Source organism: Artibeus jamaicensis, unplaced genomic scaffold (genome assembly GCF_021234435.1).
Source record: "Artibeus jamaicensis isolate MK-2021 breed Jamaican fruit bat unplaced genomic scaffold, CSHL_Jam_final scaffold_804, whole genome shotgun sequence".
In the NCBI taxonomy this organism is placed as follows: Eukaryota; Metazoa; Chordata; class Mammalia; order Chiroptera; family Phyllostomidae; genus Artibeus; species Artibeus jamaicensis.
The window spans coordinates 111,914-127,098 of NW_026522055.1; the positions used below are offsets into that span (position 1 = coordinate 111,914).

General features: G+C 48.7%; 1 protein-coding gene across 1 annotated transcript; it reads left to right on the plus strand.

Annotated features, from left to right (window-relative positions):
* On the plus strand, nucleotides 1-9,904 carry ZNF114 (zinc finger protein 114). The gene is made up of 4 exons (XM_053659670.1): nucleotides 1-261; nucleotides 1,167-1,257; nucleotides 7,020-7,146; nucleotides 8,775-9,904. The coding sequence occupies exons 1-4, from the start codon at nucleotides 257-259 to the stop codon at nucleotides 9,857-9,859; spliced, it is 1,308 nt and encodes a 435-aa protein (XP_053515645.1). The 5' UTR covers nucleotides 1-256; the 3' UTR covers nucleotides 9,860-9,904.
* Nucleotides 9,905-15,185: the final 5,281 nt, after the last annotated feature.

A 15,185-nucleotide genomic window follows, 5' to 3' on the forward strand; every position in this document is an offset into this window, starting at 1 on the left:
TGGAGACTGTGTTTCCCAGGGGACCATCTGGCCGGAGCTGGCCAGGGTGGCCTGGAGTGGCACAGGAGGGACATCTCGTCTCAGGGACACCTTGTAGGGGGTGCCATCTCACAACCGTGCTGTCTCATTATTGAGCTGATTCAACTGCACCCGAAATTGGTAGGTCTTGTGGCAGTCGAAGGGGTGCCAGTGACCATCGGTTGACAGGTGAAATAAACCAGACACGAAAGAATGAAGATCGTATGATCGTGCTTCCATGAGGTATGAAGAATAGTCCAATTCGTAGCACTGAGGAGAGGTTGCCAGGGGCGGAGGAGGTCGGGAAGGCCACAGGGAGTCGGGACTTAAAAAAATACACAGTTTTCATTTAGAAATGAATGGGCAGAGCACAGAGTGTGTTTAGGGAGTACGACACTATAATGATATGTATGTCACTATGCGTTTGTCCAAAGCCATACAAGACACAACACTGAGAGTAAACCCTCAGGTAAACCACGGACTTCTATGATGTGTCAATATAGGTTCGTCTCTGGTTGAAAAAAAAAAAGTAGCATTTTGATGAGTGATGTTGGTAAGGGAGGAGGCTATGGGCCTGTGGGGAGGGAGTGTAATTTCTTTGTCTCAAGTTTTAAGACTGAAATTATTTTTGATATCACAGCCAAGCAAGGGGTATCACGGAGCCTGCCGCCAGGACACTTGTCCCTGATAAAGTCCGAGTAGTTCAGCCGCTCAGGGACTTCGCTGGGGGTGGGGGGGAGTTCATTGTATAAAGTCCCCAGAGAAGAAACGATGCCCACAGGGCATTTAGAATATAAATACCTAAAGTTCTGGGGGGACGAATTCAGTGTCCCTGGGGCAGGTCACAAGGCTGGAGGAGGAGAAAGCGGGGGTCCAAGACTGGGAGGCAAGCCGGACGCTGGAATGTCCCACACCTCCCAGGATCAGGGGCGCCTGGGGCGGTGCAAAAGTACCCCCCGCCAGGTCGGACCCTGCACTCTGAGGGGTCTGGTCCTCCTCCGGAGAACTCCCTGACCCTTCCACTTTGATGAGGGACCCTGGCAGCGAAAACGGAATTCCTGGGCAGGGCGCCCCTCTGCCCCGGGTCCCTCCTGGGGAAAGGGGAAAAAATGTATTAATGGTTTATTGGATTATTCTTGTTTGTACAGCCCCAGAGCTCTGGTCGGCCGGTCGGCAGCCCTATCGCACCTGGAACGAGCTGCTTCTTGCGCTGCAGCAGGAGCTGGTGCTGCTGAAATGGTGAGCGTGTGCTGTGCCCGCTGGGGTGTCGCCCACGCCCGGGGCGGGGCGGGTTGAGGAGTTGCCAGCAGCCCTCTGCCAAAGTCCCTCTCCGCGGGGGAGGAGAAGGGAAGCCAGGAGCCGCCCACTTGTTGAGCTCTGAATTCAACCTTCACCGGGGCGTGGGGTGCAGTGGGGTTTGCTGCAACCTTGCAAAACGCCCCTGACCCGGGCGGGACTGTGTTACTTAGTTGAATCCCAAAAAGCGTGCAAGCGTCGGAGTCGGTTGCACTGGGGTGAGCTGGAAAATTCCAGGCAGTCAGAAAGGCTGCGGCCTGGGTTCTTCTAGAGAAAGGGCTCGGAGGTTTGAGTTTGGTTGGAGTTTCTTGGACAAGGAAAAGTGCGAGTAAGGGGTTTGGAATTCAGGGAACAGTTTACCGGATAAAAGCTGCCCCGTTCTTTCAGCTGTGTCCTGGGCGGCCGGCATCTCCCCCTGGGGTGCAAAGCCTCAGGTTCCATCGTGACGGTGCCCCGTCCCTCCAGGAGCACAAAGGTTGGAACAGCTTCTGGTCTGGTGGAGTAGGAAGTATTTCCTTGCAGACTCCCCTGTGGTGGTCACTTCGGGTCTCTGAGTTTGTAAGGCCGCCACGCTGGCCTCCCCTGAGCTTGTCGGGGTAAGTACGAGGCCTCCTTTTCTTCCACAGTCAGACGGGCACATCCTTCTCTTTGGTGAACGGAGACCCCCCACCCCCAGAGGGAGTTTTTAAAAGGACAAGCTGAAGGAGGGTGGCAGGGGAGTCACCGCCAGATGTGTCTTTTCCCTCGTTCCCGTCGTCCCACACTGACACACCCGAGATCGCGGGGGACGAGACTGGGGCCCCCGCTGTACTGGTTTATTGCGAGCAGGGGAGGCCGCACCCCAGAGGAGCCTGCCAGAGAGAGGAAGGGTGCGGGTCATTGGTTACAGGATTGGGGGACAGTGCAAATTTCAGTGAGGGTTTATCATCCCCAGCTGGCTGTTTCCTTGGAAACCACAAACTCTTGATAGCTGTGGATGCTGCCCTCCAAACCCCTTATCTGTCACTGTGCTTCTGTATCAGGGACTTAGATGCCCCAGGCGGGAGTGGCCAGTTCCTTTCTTACCGATATGAGGTCCAGCAGCCACGTTGTAGGCGGGTGTGTAGCCGCTGTTCGAAACTGGGCAGGTTGGCAGAGGGAAGAATGTTCACAGGGGGACACTTGACCAAGCCCTTCTTCCAGGATGGGCGGTCCACGCAAGCTGTGTGCCCCCTGCGTGTCACTGAGTGTCACACAGCACGTCACCTGTCCCCTCTCTCTCAGTGGGAAGTCCAACTGCCTTATATATTAAAATACAGCCCTGGCTGGTGTGGCTGGAGCGCCAGCCTGCAAACCAGAGGGTCGCCGATTCTATTCGCAGTCAGGGCACGTGCCTGGGTTATGGGTCAGGATCCCCAGTAGGGGGCGTGCGAGAAGCAAGCACTCATTGATGTTTCTCTCCCTTCCCCTCTCTCTAAAAATAAATAAATAAAATCTTTCCTAAAAATTGTAAAAATAAGGTACAAAATAGAAACATAAACAACAATGTAGGCAAAGCTGGCAGGAATCTACAACGGAACTTCATTCTGCGCATGCGGGCCGGCTCAAGGCCGGGGGAACGGACTGTCGAATCCATGGTCAAGGCTGTGAGAACACCGCTTATCAGGCCCGTCCTCAAGGCCCCGGGAAACTGCTGCCCTAGTTGCCCAGGCCTCCGGGTGAGGAAGCCAGACTGCCTGCGTTCACCATAGAGTAGGCCATGACTGTTAGGGACCAAGTTTCTTCAATGAGTTAAAACAGTAGAAAAAAGGGGGGAAAAAAAAACCTTTCTGCCCTGGCTGGTGTAGCTCGGTAGATTGAGCGCAGGCCTGCAAACCACACAATTGCGGTTTGATTCCCAGTCAGGGCACATGCCTGGGTTGCAGGCCAGTTCCCAGCAGGGGACTCACGAGAGGCAACCACACACTGATATTTCTCTCCCTCTCTCCTTCCCTTCCCCTCTAACGATAAATAAAATCTTTAGAAAAAAAATTTCTGACTTTGCAACACACTCACTCTCGGTCTAAGGTTTCCCCCTGATACATTCTGGGGAAAACCCACATTCTCCCCCCTACGACTCTAGTTTTGTCCCCAAGCATTTAATAACTGAATGCCACAGTTATTCTTTTGTAAAGATTTTATTTCTTTTTAGAGCGAGGGGAAGGGAGGGAGAAAGAGAGAAACAGCGACGTGTGAGAGAAACATCAGTCGGTTGCTTCTCACCCGTCCCCCAACTGGGGACCCTGCCCCACAACCCAGGCATGTGACCTGACTGGGAATTGAACCAGCGACCCTTTGGTTCACAGGCTGGTGCTCAATCCACTGAACCACACCAGCCAGGGCTGTTTTTTGGTTTTCGGTTTTTTTTTTTTTTTTAATATGTAACAGATCAATGTGTTTAAAAAGTGAAGACGATCAGGGCAAACCTTGAAATCCCCCATCCTGCCTTTGCACACCCTACTCACAGCTCCCGGCCACCCAGAAGTAACGGTTTCTATAGATCCTTGGATAGCTTTTCAAGGCACCTTTATTTCATGGCAGTGAGCTCCTTGCACACTCCTCTATAGCGAATAGAAGGATAAGGGATGATCATAGATTGTAAAAGGCTTAAGCAATTGAACACCTGTGTAGGTCTGGTTTTGGAAATGGACTAGATGTTTCATTCTATAAAAGCGACTGCCAGCGCTGCTCAACGTGAAAATGTGATCGTATTTTTCAAAGACCCCTCATGCTATGGAGATAGACAATGGCAGTGTTTAAGAATGAAAAGTCAGGCCATCTGGAAGACATGGAAGACGGACCGTGTGTGGAAGCTGGGTGAATGGTGCGCCAGGGCCTCGCTTTTACTTCCCTCACTGTACAGTGCATTTGACGCTTTCCATAATTTAACCTCAACGCTGAGGAAACTCTTTTGCATTTCTGAGCTTTGGAAAGAGTGTATTGGCTGTAAGATTACATGGCAGAGTAAACAAAAAAGTGCTTTTGTTGTTTCGTTCTTAATTTTTAAAAATCCTTGTATCAGGATATGTTTTATTGATAAGAAAGAGAGAGAAAAAACAAACATTGATCAGTTGCACCCTTATGTGCCCTGATCAGTGAGTGGACCCACAACCTAGGTGTGAGCCCCGACCGGGGATTGAACCTGCAAGCTTTTGCTGTACAGAGCCAATACTCCAACCAACTGAGCCACCTGGCCAGGGCTAAATATAATAAAGTTTTAAACCAAGTTTGCTTAATATGTAATAAGAAATTTTATAAAGATGAAAATACATTACACTTTATACAAGTCAAATTTTTCTACTTTTTCTCTTCTTCAGGTCAAATTTTAAAATAATATCATTAACATGCGGGTCCTCATTAAGGAATCAGCCATTTGCATGGCTTTGAAAAAATAAAGTTCATAATCCACCTGGTTGGAGTTCATATTTCACATTTCTACCAAAAATACACTTTAGAATTAGATTTCTTTCAACCAGGGTGCTCACATGCTGTGTAAGTGACGTTTCTCTTTCAGGTTTCATAGTCTCACAGGAACTTGCCTCCCTTTTGTTCATGACCTTGACCGTTGGTTCCAGTTGTGGGTCTGTGTGTGGATGAAAGTTAGACCTATGGAGCCCTGGCTGGTGTGTCTCACTGGATTGAGTGCTGGCCTGTGAACCAAAAGGTCACTGGTTTGAGTCCCAGTCAGAGCACATGCCTGGGTTGCAGGCCAGGTTCTCAGTGGGGGAATTCAAGAGGCAACCACACATTGATGTTTCTCTCCCTCTCTTTCTCCCTCCCTTCCCCTCTCTCTAAAAATAAATAAATAAAATCTTTAAAAAATTTTTTTGAGCCCTGACTGGTGTAGTTCAGTGGATTGAGCGCCGGCCTGCTAACCAAAGGGTTGTGGTTCGATTCCCAGTCAGGGCACATGCCTGGGTTGCACGCCAGGTCCCCAGTAGGGGGCGTGTGAGAGGCAACCAGTTGCCATTATGTAAAACATCGACGTGTCTTAGCAGCCATGAGTGTTTGTTTCTGGATGAGTTATTTCATTTGAGTTGCAAAATGCTGGCTTTTCAGTGTAATCATTTCTTCTAGGTTTTTACCTGGAGTTCTGATCATTGTCTTTATTGACTGAGTTTCAGATTAAGGACTGAGCTGCACCCAGCAGTGAGAAATGGTCTTTCATCCCATATCAGCTCCCTTTCTGAGTTCATGTGCTTTTAGTATTCAGTGTATTCAACCAGTTGAGATTTTGTTCTTCAGGATATTTGAAATTGGGCCATTCAAAAGCTTTGGCCTTGACCACTTACACCCTTTCTCTCTTCTTCATTTATTTATTTTCAGAGAGGGGTAGGGAAGAAGAGAGAGAGGGAAAGAAACATCAGTTGGTTACCTCTTGCATGCCCCCACTTGGGGACCTGGGCCTGGCCCACTATATGCCCTGACTGGGAATCGAACCAGCGAACTTACAGTCCACGGAGAGTTGCCCAACCCACTGATCACACCATCCACATCCACTTGACATGTTCTAAGACGATGTCTCTGCCTTCTGGCACCGCAAGATACTTCCGACTCCCATTTCATATTTCCGACTCCTGGATCAGCCATTTCTCTTTGCCTCCTGCTTACACATCCTCCTAATCTTTTTATTTATTTATTTTTATTTGTTTAAGAGTTTACTTGAGCCGAACTGGTGACATGCCACCAGAGCGAGATCTCAAATGCTTCCCCTCAAACCATTTTCTTTGCATAGACTGGTCGTGTGTGCATGCTGATAACCTTCCATGAAGCTGACTTTTAAAAACTTTCTTCACTTTGTAGTTGAATCCTTCTTAGACGAAAAAGCTTGCTTCCTGACATTAACTTAATCCCTTTGCCTGATCCTGCAGTGAATATGAAATATTTGTAAGAAGAATGGTAATACTGCTTTTAGCAGCCAGGTCACCTGGAGAGAGGTCTGCTTCCCTTTCTTTTCTTTTTTAAAGACTTTATTTATTTACTTTAGACAGAGCAGAAAGGAGGGAGAAAGAGAGGGAGAGAAACAGCAATGTGTGGCCGCCTCCTGTGCGCCCCCTACTGGGGACCTAGCCTGCAACCCAAGCATGTGCCCTGACTGGGAATCGAACTGGTGACCTTTTGGTTCACAGGCTGGTGCTCAATCCACTGAGCCCCACCAACCAGGGCTGCGGCACAGACTTTTAAGCAATCCCTGTTATTGAACATTTGCGGTGGTTTTCACTCATTGGCTGTCAGAAATCACCTTAAAGAAATAAATGTATGTATCTGTCATTTTTGGCTTTTTGACCAGGACATGGTGGTAATACCATCCTAGGAGTGCAAATGTTGGGTCAAGGAATAAATGTACATAAAAGTCTGGTACATTGTGCCTAATTTGCCTTTAGGTAGGAAGTAGGACCATTTTCCATGCAACCTGAGACTGTCTGTCCTTTGCTTTCCTCCCGACACCACTTCCGCTGTTATTTCATTGTATAACGTGCCTCGTTCTGTGTGACCACATTTCCTCTTCTCTGGAGCCCGCCGGACCCCAGTGCAACCTCACCTTCGCTCCTTCACATCGACAAAAGTCCCGTTTGCAAATCAGATCACATCCCACGTCCTGGGGGTTAGGATTTCAAGTTACGTTTGGGAGGGGACCCGACTCTCCTCCTCAAAGCACCCCAACTGAGCCAGGTGTTTAATTTTAGGACCCGGTGAGCTTCGGGGATGTGACATTAAACTTCACCAAGGAGGAGTGGAGCCTGCTGGACCTGGAGCAGAAGCATCTTTACCGAGACGTGATGCTGGAGAACTTCCGGAACCTGGCCTGCATAGGTAGAGGGTGTTATCCCTGCGCGCTCCGCGGCTGCGGGTTGGAGGAGAGACCGGCCCCGCCTCCTGCGTTCGGGAGGCTGCTGAGGAAGGGGACAGGGCGTGCTGGGTTCCAGAGACAGGGCTACTGCTGTGGTAGGTGCAGGGTTTCCCCTGTTCGTTGCATGACATTTTATTCACCTCGTGAGTAATAGCCTTTGGGGAACCCTTTAAATGGGTGACTTCGGGGCCCAGCGTTTTGGTGCCTTCCAGAGAAAACTGGAGATTCCTAGCACCCACTGTGGAAAACATGCTGGAGGTTCCTTGAAAAATGAAATACAGCCCTGGCTGGTGTAGTTCAGTGGATTGAGTGCTGGCCTGAGAAGCAAAGGGTCACTGATTCGACTACCAGTCAGAGCACATGCCTGGGTTGCAGGCCAGGTTCTTAGTAGGGGGCGCGTGAGAGGCAACCACACATGGATATTTCTCTCCCTCTCTTTCTCCCTCCCTTCCCTTCTCTCTAGAAATAAATAAATGAAATATTTTAAAATAAAAGAAATACAGAATGACGGTATGATCCAGCAATTCCACTCCATAGTAGAGACCCAAAGGAATTACAAGTGGGGTGCAGCAGGGGCGGAGCCCAGTAGCCAGAAGGTGGGCGGAACCCCACTGTCCATCAACAGATGCCCAGAGAAATCGATTGTGCTCGATCCAAACCACAGCGTATTCTGCACCCATGACCCATGCAAGAGAATGACTTCCAGGTGTAGCTGACAGGGTGGCCAAACCTGAAAACATTATGTTGCGTGAATTTCACCCTGAGTTTTTTTAAAAGTCCATTTCATCTGCAAGGAAGGCTGAGGCTTGTCTCTGCAAGCTTCACTGGGTGCATGAAAAGTTGACTTCTCCTTCCTCTTCTCATAGCCTCTCTTGTTCCCAAAGGAAGACCTGTCCCCCTTCATCTTTAAAATCGCACATGAACACTCTCCTCCTCCTTTCAGACTGATGGGACCGAACAGCACAGACTGGGCATCAGGCCATGGGCATTGGTGCTCACACTCTGGAGGCTGGGATGTCTCAAGGTCAAGGTGCTGGCCAGTTTGGCTCCCAGAGAGCTCTGCCGCCTGGTTTGCAGATTTCTGGTTGTGTCATCCCATGATGGACAGAGCTCTGTTCTCCTCCTCTTCTTCTTTTTCTTTTAGTTTTATTTATTTATTTATAGAGAGGGGGGGAGGGAGGGAAAAACAGAGGGAGGGAAACAATGATCAGTTGCCTCTCACACGTGCCAAGCAGGAATGGTCCACAACCCAGGCATGTGCCCTGCTGGGGATTCAAACTGGTGACCCTTTGGTTCTTGGGACAATGGCAACCCACTGAGCCCCAGCAGCCAGTGCTGGAGACCGTTTCTGAGCAGCCTGCTGTCCTTGCTGAACCACGGTCCTCAACCGTAGCCACACTCCTGACCCAGCCCAGGGTCCTAAGGCCTCTCTGTTTGCTTTCTCTCGCTTTCTTTGCTTTCACATTTGCCTGTCTCCTGCATCCGAGCGAACATTTGAACAGAAGCCCATGTGGGCATTCACCTGTTTCATCCTCTCCAGCCCACCTTGACTTTCATCAGAGAATTTAACTTCTATGTTGCTTTGTTTCAGACTGGGCGATTCGGCCTAAAACCAGAGACTCCATCTCTCAGCCGGACATTCTCACTACAACCACACGCTGTGCAGCCGGCGGAGTGCGTCTCGAGAGCAACAGCGCCACCCCAGGAGGAGACTGGAAACGCCCCGGGACGCGGGAGCCCAGCGGGCAGCTCGTGCAGGAAGGGCCTCGCGCCGCAGCTGCCCGAGGGGAGGACCGGTCCCTGGCTCCAGACCCTGCGCGTCCCGAAATGAGGGAGCGCCCTGCAGCGAGCCCCGAGCTCATGCCTTCACGGGCAGATTCCGCAAGAAACTACAGGCCCCCAAACACTTGGAAGCCAAGTCGTGTCTCACCAAGTAACCGCACAACCTCTGAAAACAGCAAGGACCGTAGAGGATGGTGGCGGAACGTTCCATCAGCTCCAAGGGAGACAGCGCCACCAGAGGCGCAATCCAGCGCACGGGTGGACGCCCAGAACCACGGGCTTCGTCTTCACGATAAAAAGTGTGCGGGTGCTGATGTCCCTGGCTGGGACCTACCGGAAACAGTCTTCGCCAAAGACGGTGCCCTTGGGACAGACGAAACTCAGGTCAAAGAGAAAACGCTCGCGCTGAACGTATTTGAAAGCACCTCTCGAGGCAGCTCGCCCCGGGGTGTGCGGATGCCATCTTACACCGCAGAGGCAAAAAATGAGAACAGCCAAGGTGGGAAAACCTCTGCCCACGGGGCAGCGTCTGAGCCCCACAGGAGTACCAGGACCGGAGAGAAGAACTACAAGTGTGAAGACTGCAGGAAAACCTTTGCTTACCACTCCTTCCTGATGCAACACATGAAAATCCACACTGGAGATAAACCCTATGAATGCGAGACGTGCGGGAAAGCCTTTCGATACTCCTTGCACCTCAATAAACATTTCGCGAGGCACCTGGCGGAGAAGTCCCATAAATGTAAGGAGTGTGGGAAAGCTTTCCGGAAGTCCTCAGACCTGACCAAACACGTGAGGACTCACACTGGAGAGAGGCCCTATGTCTGCAAGTTATGTGGAAGAGGCTTCGCCGTTCATTCAGGACTTAAAAGCCATCTAAGGAAGCACAGCTGAGCCCTGGCTGGTGTAACTCAGTGGGTTGAGCCGGGTCTGAGAACTGAAGGGTTACTAGTCTGGGCACATGCCTGGGTCGCAAGCCAGGTCCCCAGTAGGGGGCGCGCAAGAGGCAACCACACATTGATGTTTATCTCCTTCTCTTTCTCCCTCCTTTCCCCTCTCTCTAAATATAAATAAATAAAGCCTTTAAAAAGAAAAAGAAAAACACAGCTGAAACAGCTGAGAGCCCTCTAGAATAAAAGGAACTCAAAGAAAGTTTTATTCTCAAAATACTGAGTTAATAAAGAAGCCATATTGGAAGGGAACTCCAGCAGTTTTGTACAGGGAACAGTCTTCCATGAACACCTGTATCTTAACAGAAATGGGAAAATTCACACGGGTGAGAAAGCCTCGTGAAGAGAAGATGTGTGGAAAGCTGTTAAGCTTCGTTCGTCTTGAGGAGACATTTCTTCTTGCACTGGAGAGAAACCTCATGGATCTGAGGCATATGCAAAGCCTCCCGTGTCATCTCAAATTCAAAAGTCCCTACGAAGAACTCGGGGCAGAGACAAGTGAGGAATGTGGGGAGACCTCTCCAAACACGCCTTTCTTCTTTTTTTTTTTTTTAAAGATTTTATTTATTTATCTTTAGAGGAGAAAGGAAAGAGAGAGGGAGAGAACTGGCCTGCAACCCAGGCATGTGCCCTGACTGGGAATCGAACCGTGGTTGCTTGGTTCCCAGGCCCGCGCTCAATCCACTGAGCTACACCAGCCAGGGCTCCAAACACGCCTTTCTTGAGTCCCACCTGAGACCACACCCGGGCAGGAGACTGACATGGACGAGAGCAGGCCTTCGGTTCCCGCCCTTCACTTTCAGGATTCGGGTGAGTGCACGTCAGACAGAAACACCATGAACGTTATGTTTGCTGCCCAGGCGTCTCATCCTTCAGTGGAAACCAGAGTTCATTTGGTTCCACTTCTTCTCTTCTAATAAAATCCTATAGAACGATGAGTATCCTTCTCTGTACCCTCTCAGCTCTGCCACGTGAATTGTGAGGTGTAGTAGCTTCGTTACAGTTCACTTACGTACAAATGGTCTCGCCAGTGGTCAGCGTGGCTCCCTGTTAGAGCCACATCTGACTTAGGTTAAGGTTGAATGCGCTGTGGAATGCTCCTTTCGTCAGTTTGCTGTGGTGGTTGTTACTGGTCATGATCGGACTGCGTTATGGTAAGAGTGTGTGGTCTTTATGGTGCTAATAGGTGTTTCTTGTCCTGATTTTCATTTTGGCCTCCTGCGGCTGATTCTCTCCATGGCCCGATCGTATCCCTTGTTTACTAAGGTTACATAGATATATCGTTACCGAGTGATCACTGCCTAATGGTTTTATTTTTCAAAGAGTTTATTTATTTATTTTTAGAAAGAGGGGAAGGGAAGGAGAAAGAGAGGGAGAGAAATAGCAAGGCGTGGTTGCCTCTAATGCACCCCCTACTGGGGATCTGGCCTGCGACTGAGGCATGTGCCCTGACTGGGAATTGAATCAGTGACCTTTTGGTTCGCAGGCCAGCGCTCATTCCACTGAGCCACACCAGCCAGCACTCACCACTCAGTTTTCCTTACACAAGTTCCCTTTGCTCTCTCTCCCTATTGCTCTCTGCAGATTGGGCAGTACTCCCTGCATTAGCACAGCAACGTTGGGATCACTGGGTGAAGGTCATGGTCCCTATAACACAACCCTCAAAACGCAAGATTTTCACTGCCCCATGGCATATTTGTGGGTATCCATGGCTGCAATAGACTGTATTTTTTTAGACTTGCTACATGCAGCAAATCCCTATCTCATTGGATTAAGAAGCATTTTAAGGGAGATTTTTAATCACTCAGTTAAATGCTAAATGATCAACCTAGCGCGTGGCCAGTTTTTTTTTTAATTGCTCCTTGTATGTCAAAATGCTTTGTATTTCTTGGTATTGGGCGGGCTCAGGGTTCAGTCCATGTCTGAATGGTTAAGCTGCTTGAGTGTTTTGCAATCTCATTAACAAAATGTTGGACTCATTCTTTAGTGAGCAAACCTATAATAAAACCCCACTCTAAAAGTGGGTTATCAAAGTCTCGTTGTTTTGTCAATTCTTGCTTTATGCGTTTAGAGATGATGTTGTTAGACCTCTAGGAGTCTGGCATTTTCTTTATTGCTGGTGGGTTCTTCCTAGTCTGTTTTAACTATCTTCTCTACTGGCAATGATTTTTTTTCTCACCTGAGGACATTTTTTTATTCTTTTTTTTTTTTTTGAGAGGAAGGGAGATGAGGCAGAGCGAGAGAGACATAGAGAAAAACATTGATCTGAGAGAGAAACATCAGTTGGTCGCCCTCTCATAGAAACCTCAACCGGGGATCAAACATACACCCTGGGTATGTGTCCTAACTGAGAATTGAAACCATGACCCTTTCATTTACAGGACAGCACTCCAACCGAGTCACACTGGCCAGGGCCTGACAATGATTTTTTTAAAACTGGGTGAAAGGTTGTGTACCCTTTACCATGAGTAAGTCTTCTTTCTTTCTTTCTTTTTTTCTTTCTTTCTTTGAGATCTTTTATTTTTTAAGTTTGTTTCCATCCTTTTTTTAAGATTGCATTTATCTATCTTTACAGGGGAAGGGAAGGAGGGAGGGAGAGAAATATCAATGTATGGTTGCCTCTCATGCGTCCCCTGCCGGGAACTGGCCTGCAACCCAGGCACGTGCCCTGACTGGGAATGGAACCACAATCCTTTAATTCTCAGTCCTGTGCTCAATCCACTACAGGCTGGTGAGCTACACCAGCCAAGTCTTCTTATTTGTTTTAAAGAATTGCTTTTAAAAATGGAAGCTGCACAACAGATTGCATACACTCTGCCGTAAATAAAAACGAACAAGGCAAGACTACCCTGAGCAAGTCATTATGTATATCCTCATTTACTGCCGACCACAACCCCACACGAAAGATGCTTTCCACATTTCCTTTTTGTCACATATCATGAGGTAACATTTGGATTATTTTTCCCCAATCATTTAAAAATAAAAAGCCGTTCCCAGCTCACAGGCCCGATTTGGCCCGCAGGCCTGGTTGAAGGGAAGAACGAGACAGGCCTTGATCTTGCAGCATCTGCTTCCTCATGCAGAAGACGGGGAGATGGAAAAGTAGGCTGCTCTCTATCCTGATTTTTTAGTTTCAATTTTTTTTTTAATTTTTACTGAATGTATTGGGGTGGCATTGGTTAATAAAGATATATAGGTTTCAAGTGTTTAATTCTATCACGCATTAGTTGTATATAGTCTTGTGCGTTGACCACCCAAAGTCAAGTCTCTCCATCACCATTTATCCCCCCTGTACCCACCTTTTCCTCCCCCACCCCCCTTCCCTCTGGTGATCAGCACCTGTGATGCTGTGTCTGTGAGTTGTCCCCTTGCCTATCTCACCCAGCGCCCCTCACCTTCCTCCCCTGGGACAGCTGTCTGTCTGTTCTCAGTATCTGTGAGTCTGCCTCTATTTTATTTTGTTCATTAGGTTCCTCAGATGAGTAAAATCACATGGTATTTGTCTTTTTCTGATTGAATTATTTCATTTAGCATAATCATCTCCAGGTCCATCCATGCTGCCCCAAAAGGTAGGAGTTCCTTCTTTTTTACGGCTGAGTAGTATTCCACTGTGTAAACGTACCACAGCTTTTTTATCCACTCATCTACTGATGGGTACTTGGGCTGCTTCCACGTCTTGGCGATTGTAAATAATGCTGCTGTGACCATAGAGGTGCATATATCCTTTCATATTTGAGTTTTGGATTTCTTCAGCTATATTCCCAGAAGTGGAATTGCTGAGTCTAAAGGCAATTCCATTTTAATTTTTTGTGGGGATTCCATGCTGCTTTCCACAGTGGCTGCACCAGCCTGCATTCCCACCAACAGTGCACTAGGGTTCCCCTGTCTCCACAACCTTGCCAGCACTTCTTGTTTGTTGATCTATTGATGTGTATTCTGACAGGTGGGAGATGGTATCTCATTGTGGTTTTCATTTGCCTTTCAATGATGATTAGTGATGTTGAGCATCTTTTCATATGTCTGTTGGCCATCTGTGTGTCCTCTTTGGAGAAGTGTCTGTTCAGGTCCTTTGTCCATTTTTTAATTGGATTGTTTGGGGTTTTTTTGGTGTTGAGTTGTGTGAGTTCTTTATGAATTTGGGGCAATAACCCCTTATCAGATGTGTCATTGGTGGATACGTTCTCCTATTCCGTGGGCTGTCTTTCTGTTTGGTTGATGGTTTGCTTTGCTGTTCTTTTGGGAAATGTGGCTACCCAAAGTGCATGAAAACATACACAGAGTTCAAAGTCGGTAAGGTGAGCGCCACATACTCACCGCCCAGGTCCATACACAGTTCATCATGAAATGTCAGGCAATTCTACCTGACACCCCCGACCCCCCAGAGGAAGCCACTGGGTTACATTCTAGATTATTCATTCCCTGGCTCATATTTATGCTCACCCCCCTGTGCATCGGTCTCCAGCTATTTCCCATTTTGGCTCATTTTGATACTGTTTACAGTATCACACTGAATACTTCTTTAGGCCTTGCTTCGTTCGGAGGAAGGTGAACCCGAGTGGGCTGCCTTCAAAGGAACGCTTCTTCCTATTCACGGCCCGCAGGTTACTTTTAAAGAGACTTTTGTGTCATAAACAGGTGTTGTAAACACTGCCGCTGAAACTGCTCTAGTCTGAGCAGTACAAGAGAGTTTTAGACAGAATAGGGTTGTACAAGCATTGGGTTCCATTCATGCAGAATTTCCAGAAAAAAAGGAAATCGGTAGAGACAGAGAGCAGATCAGTGGGTGCGTGGGATTGCAGCGGGGATAGCGAGGTGATTGCATGCCCTCGAGAGAGAAATTTGGGGGATCGTGGACTGTGGTGATCATCGTACAACTCCACTCAATTTATGAAAAATTATTAAGCCCTGGGTGGGTGGCTCGGTGGGTTGGAGCTTCCACCAGCACACCAAAAGGTTACGGGTTCGATCCCCAGTGGGGGTGGGTGCAGGAGGCAACCCACAATGGGTGGACTTTACAGAGTGTAAATTACACTTTAATAAACCTGAGAAGGAAGGAAAGGAGGGAGGGAGGGGGGAAAGGAGAGGCACGGGGTTCTCTCGGCTGCCCACAGCTGTGTGGCGCCCAAAAGCTCTGCTAAGTTCAGCTTTGGGAGACAAAGGACCCGCCTGTGGGGGAAGAGAACTCTCCGGGGTGGCCCTGTCCTCCTCACCCCGCCCATCCCACCCCCTGCGTTTCCCTCCCTCACACCCCCAGGCCTTTGGTCCTCAGT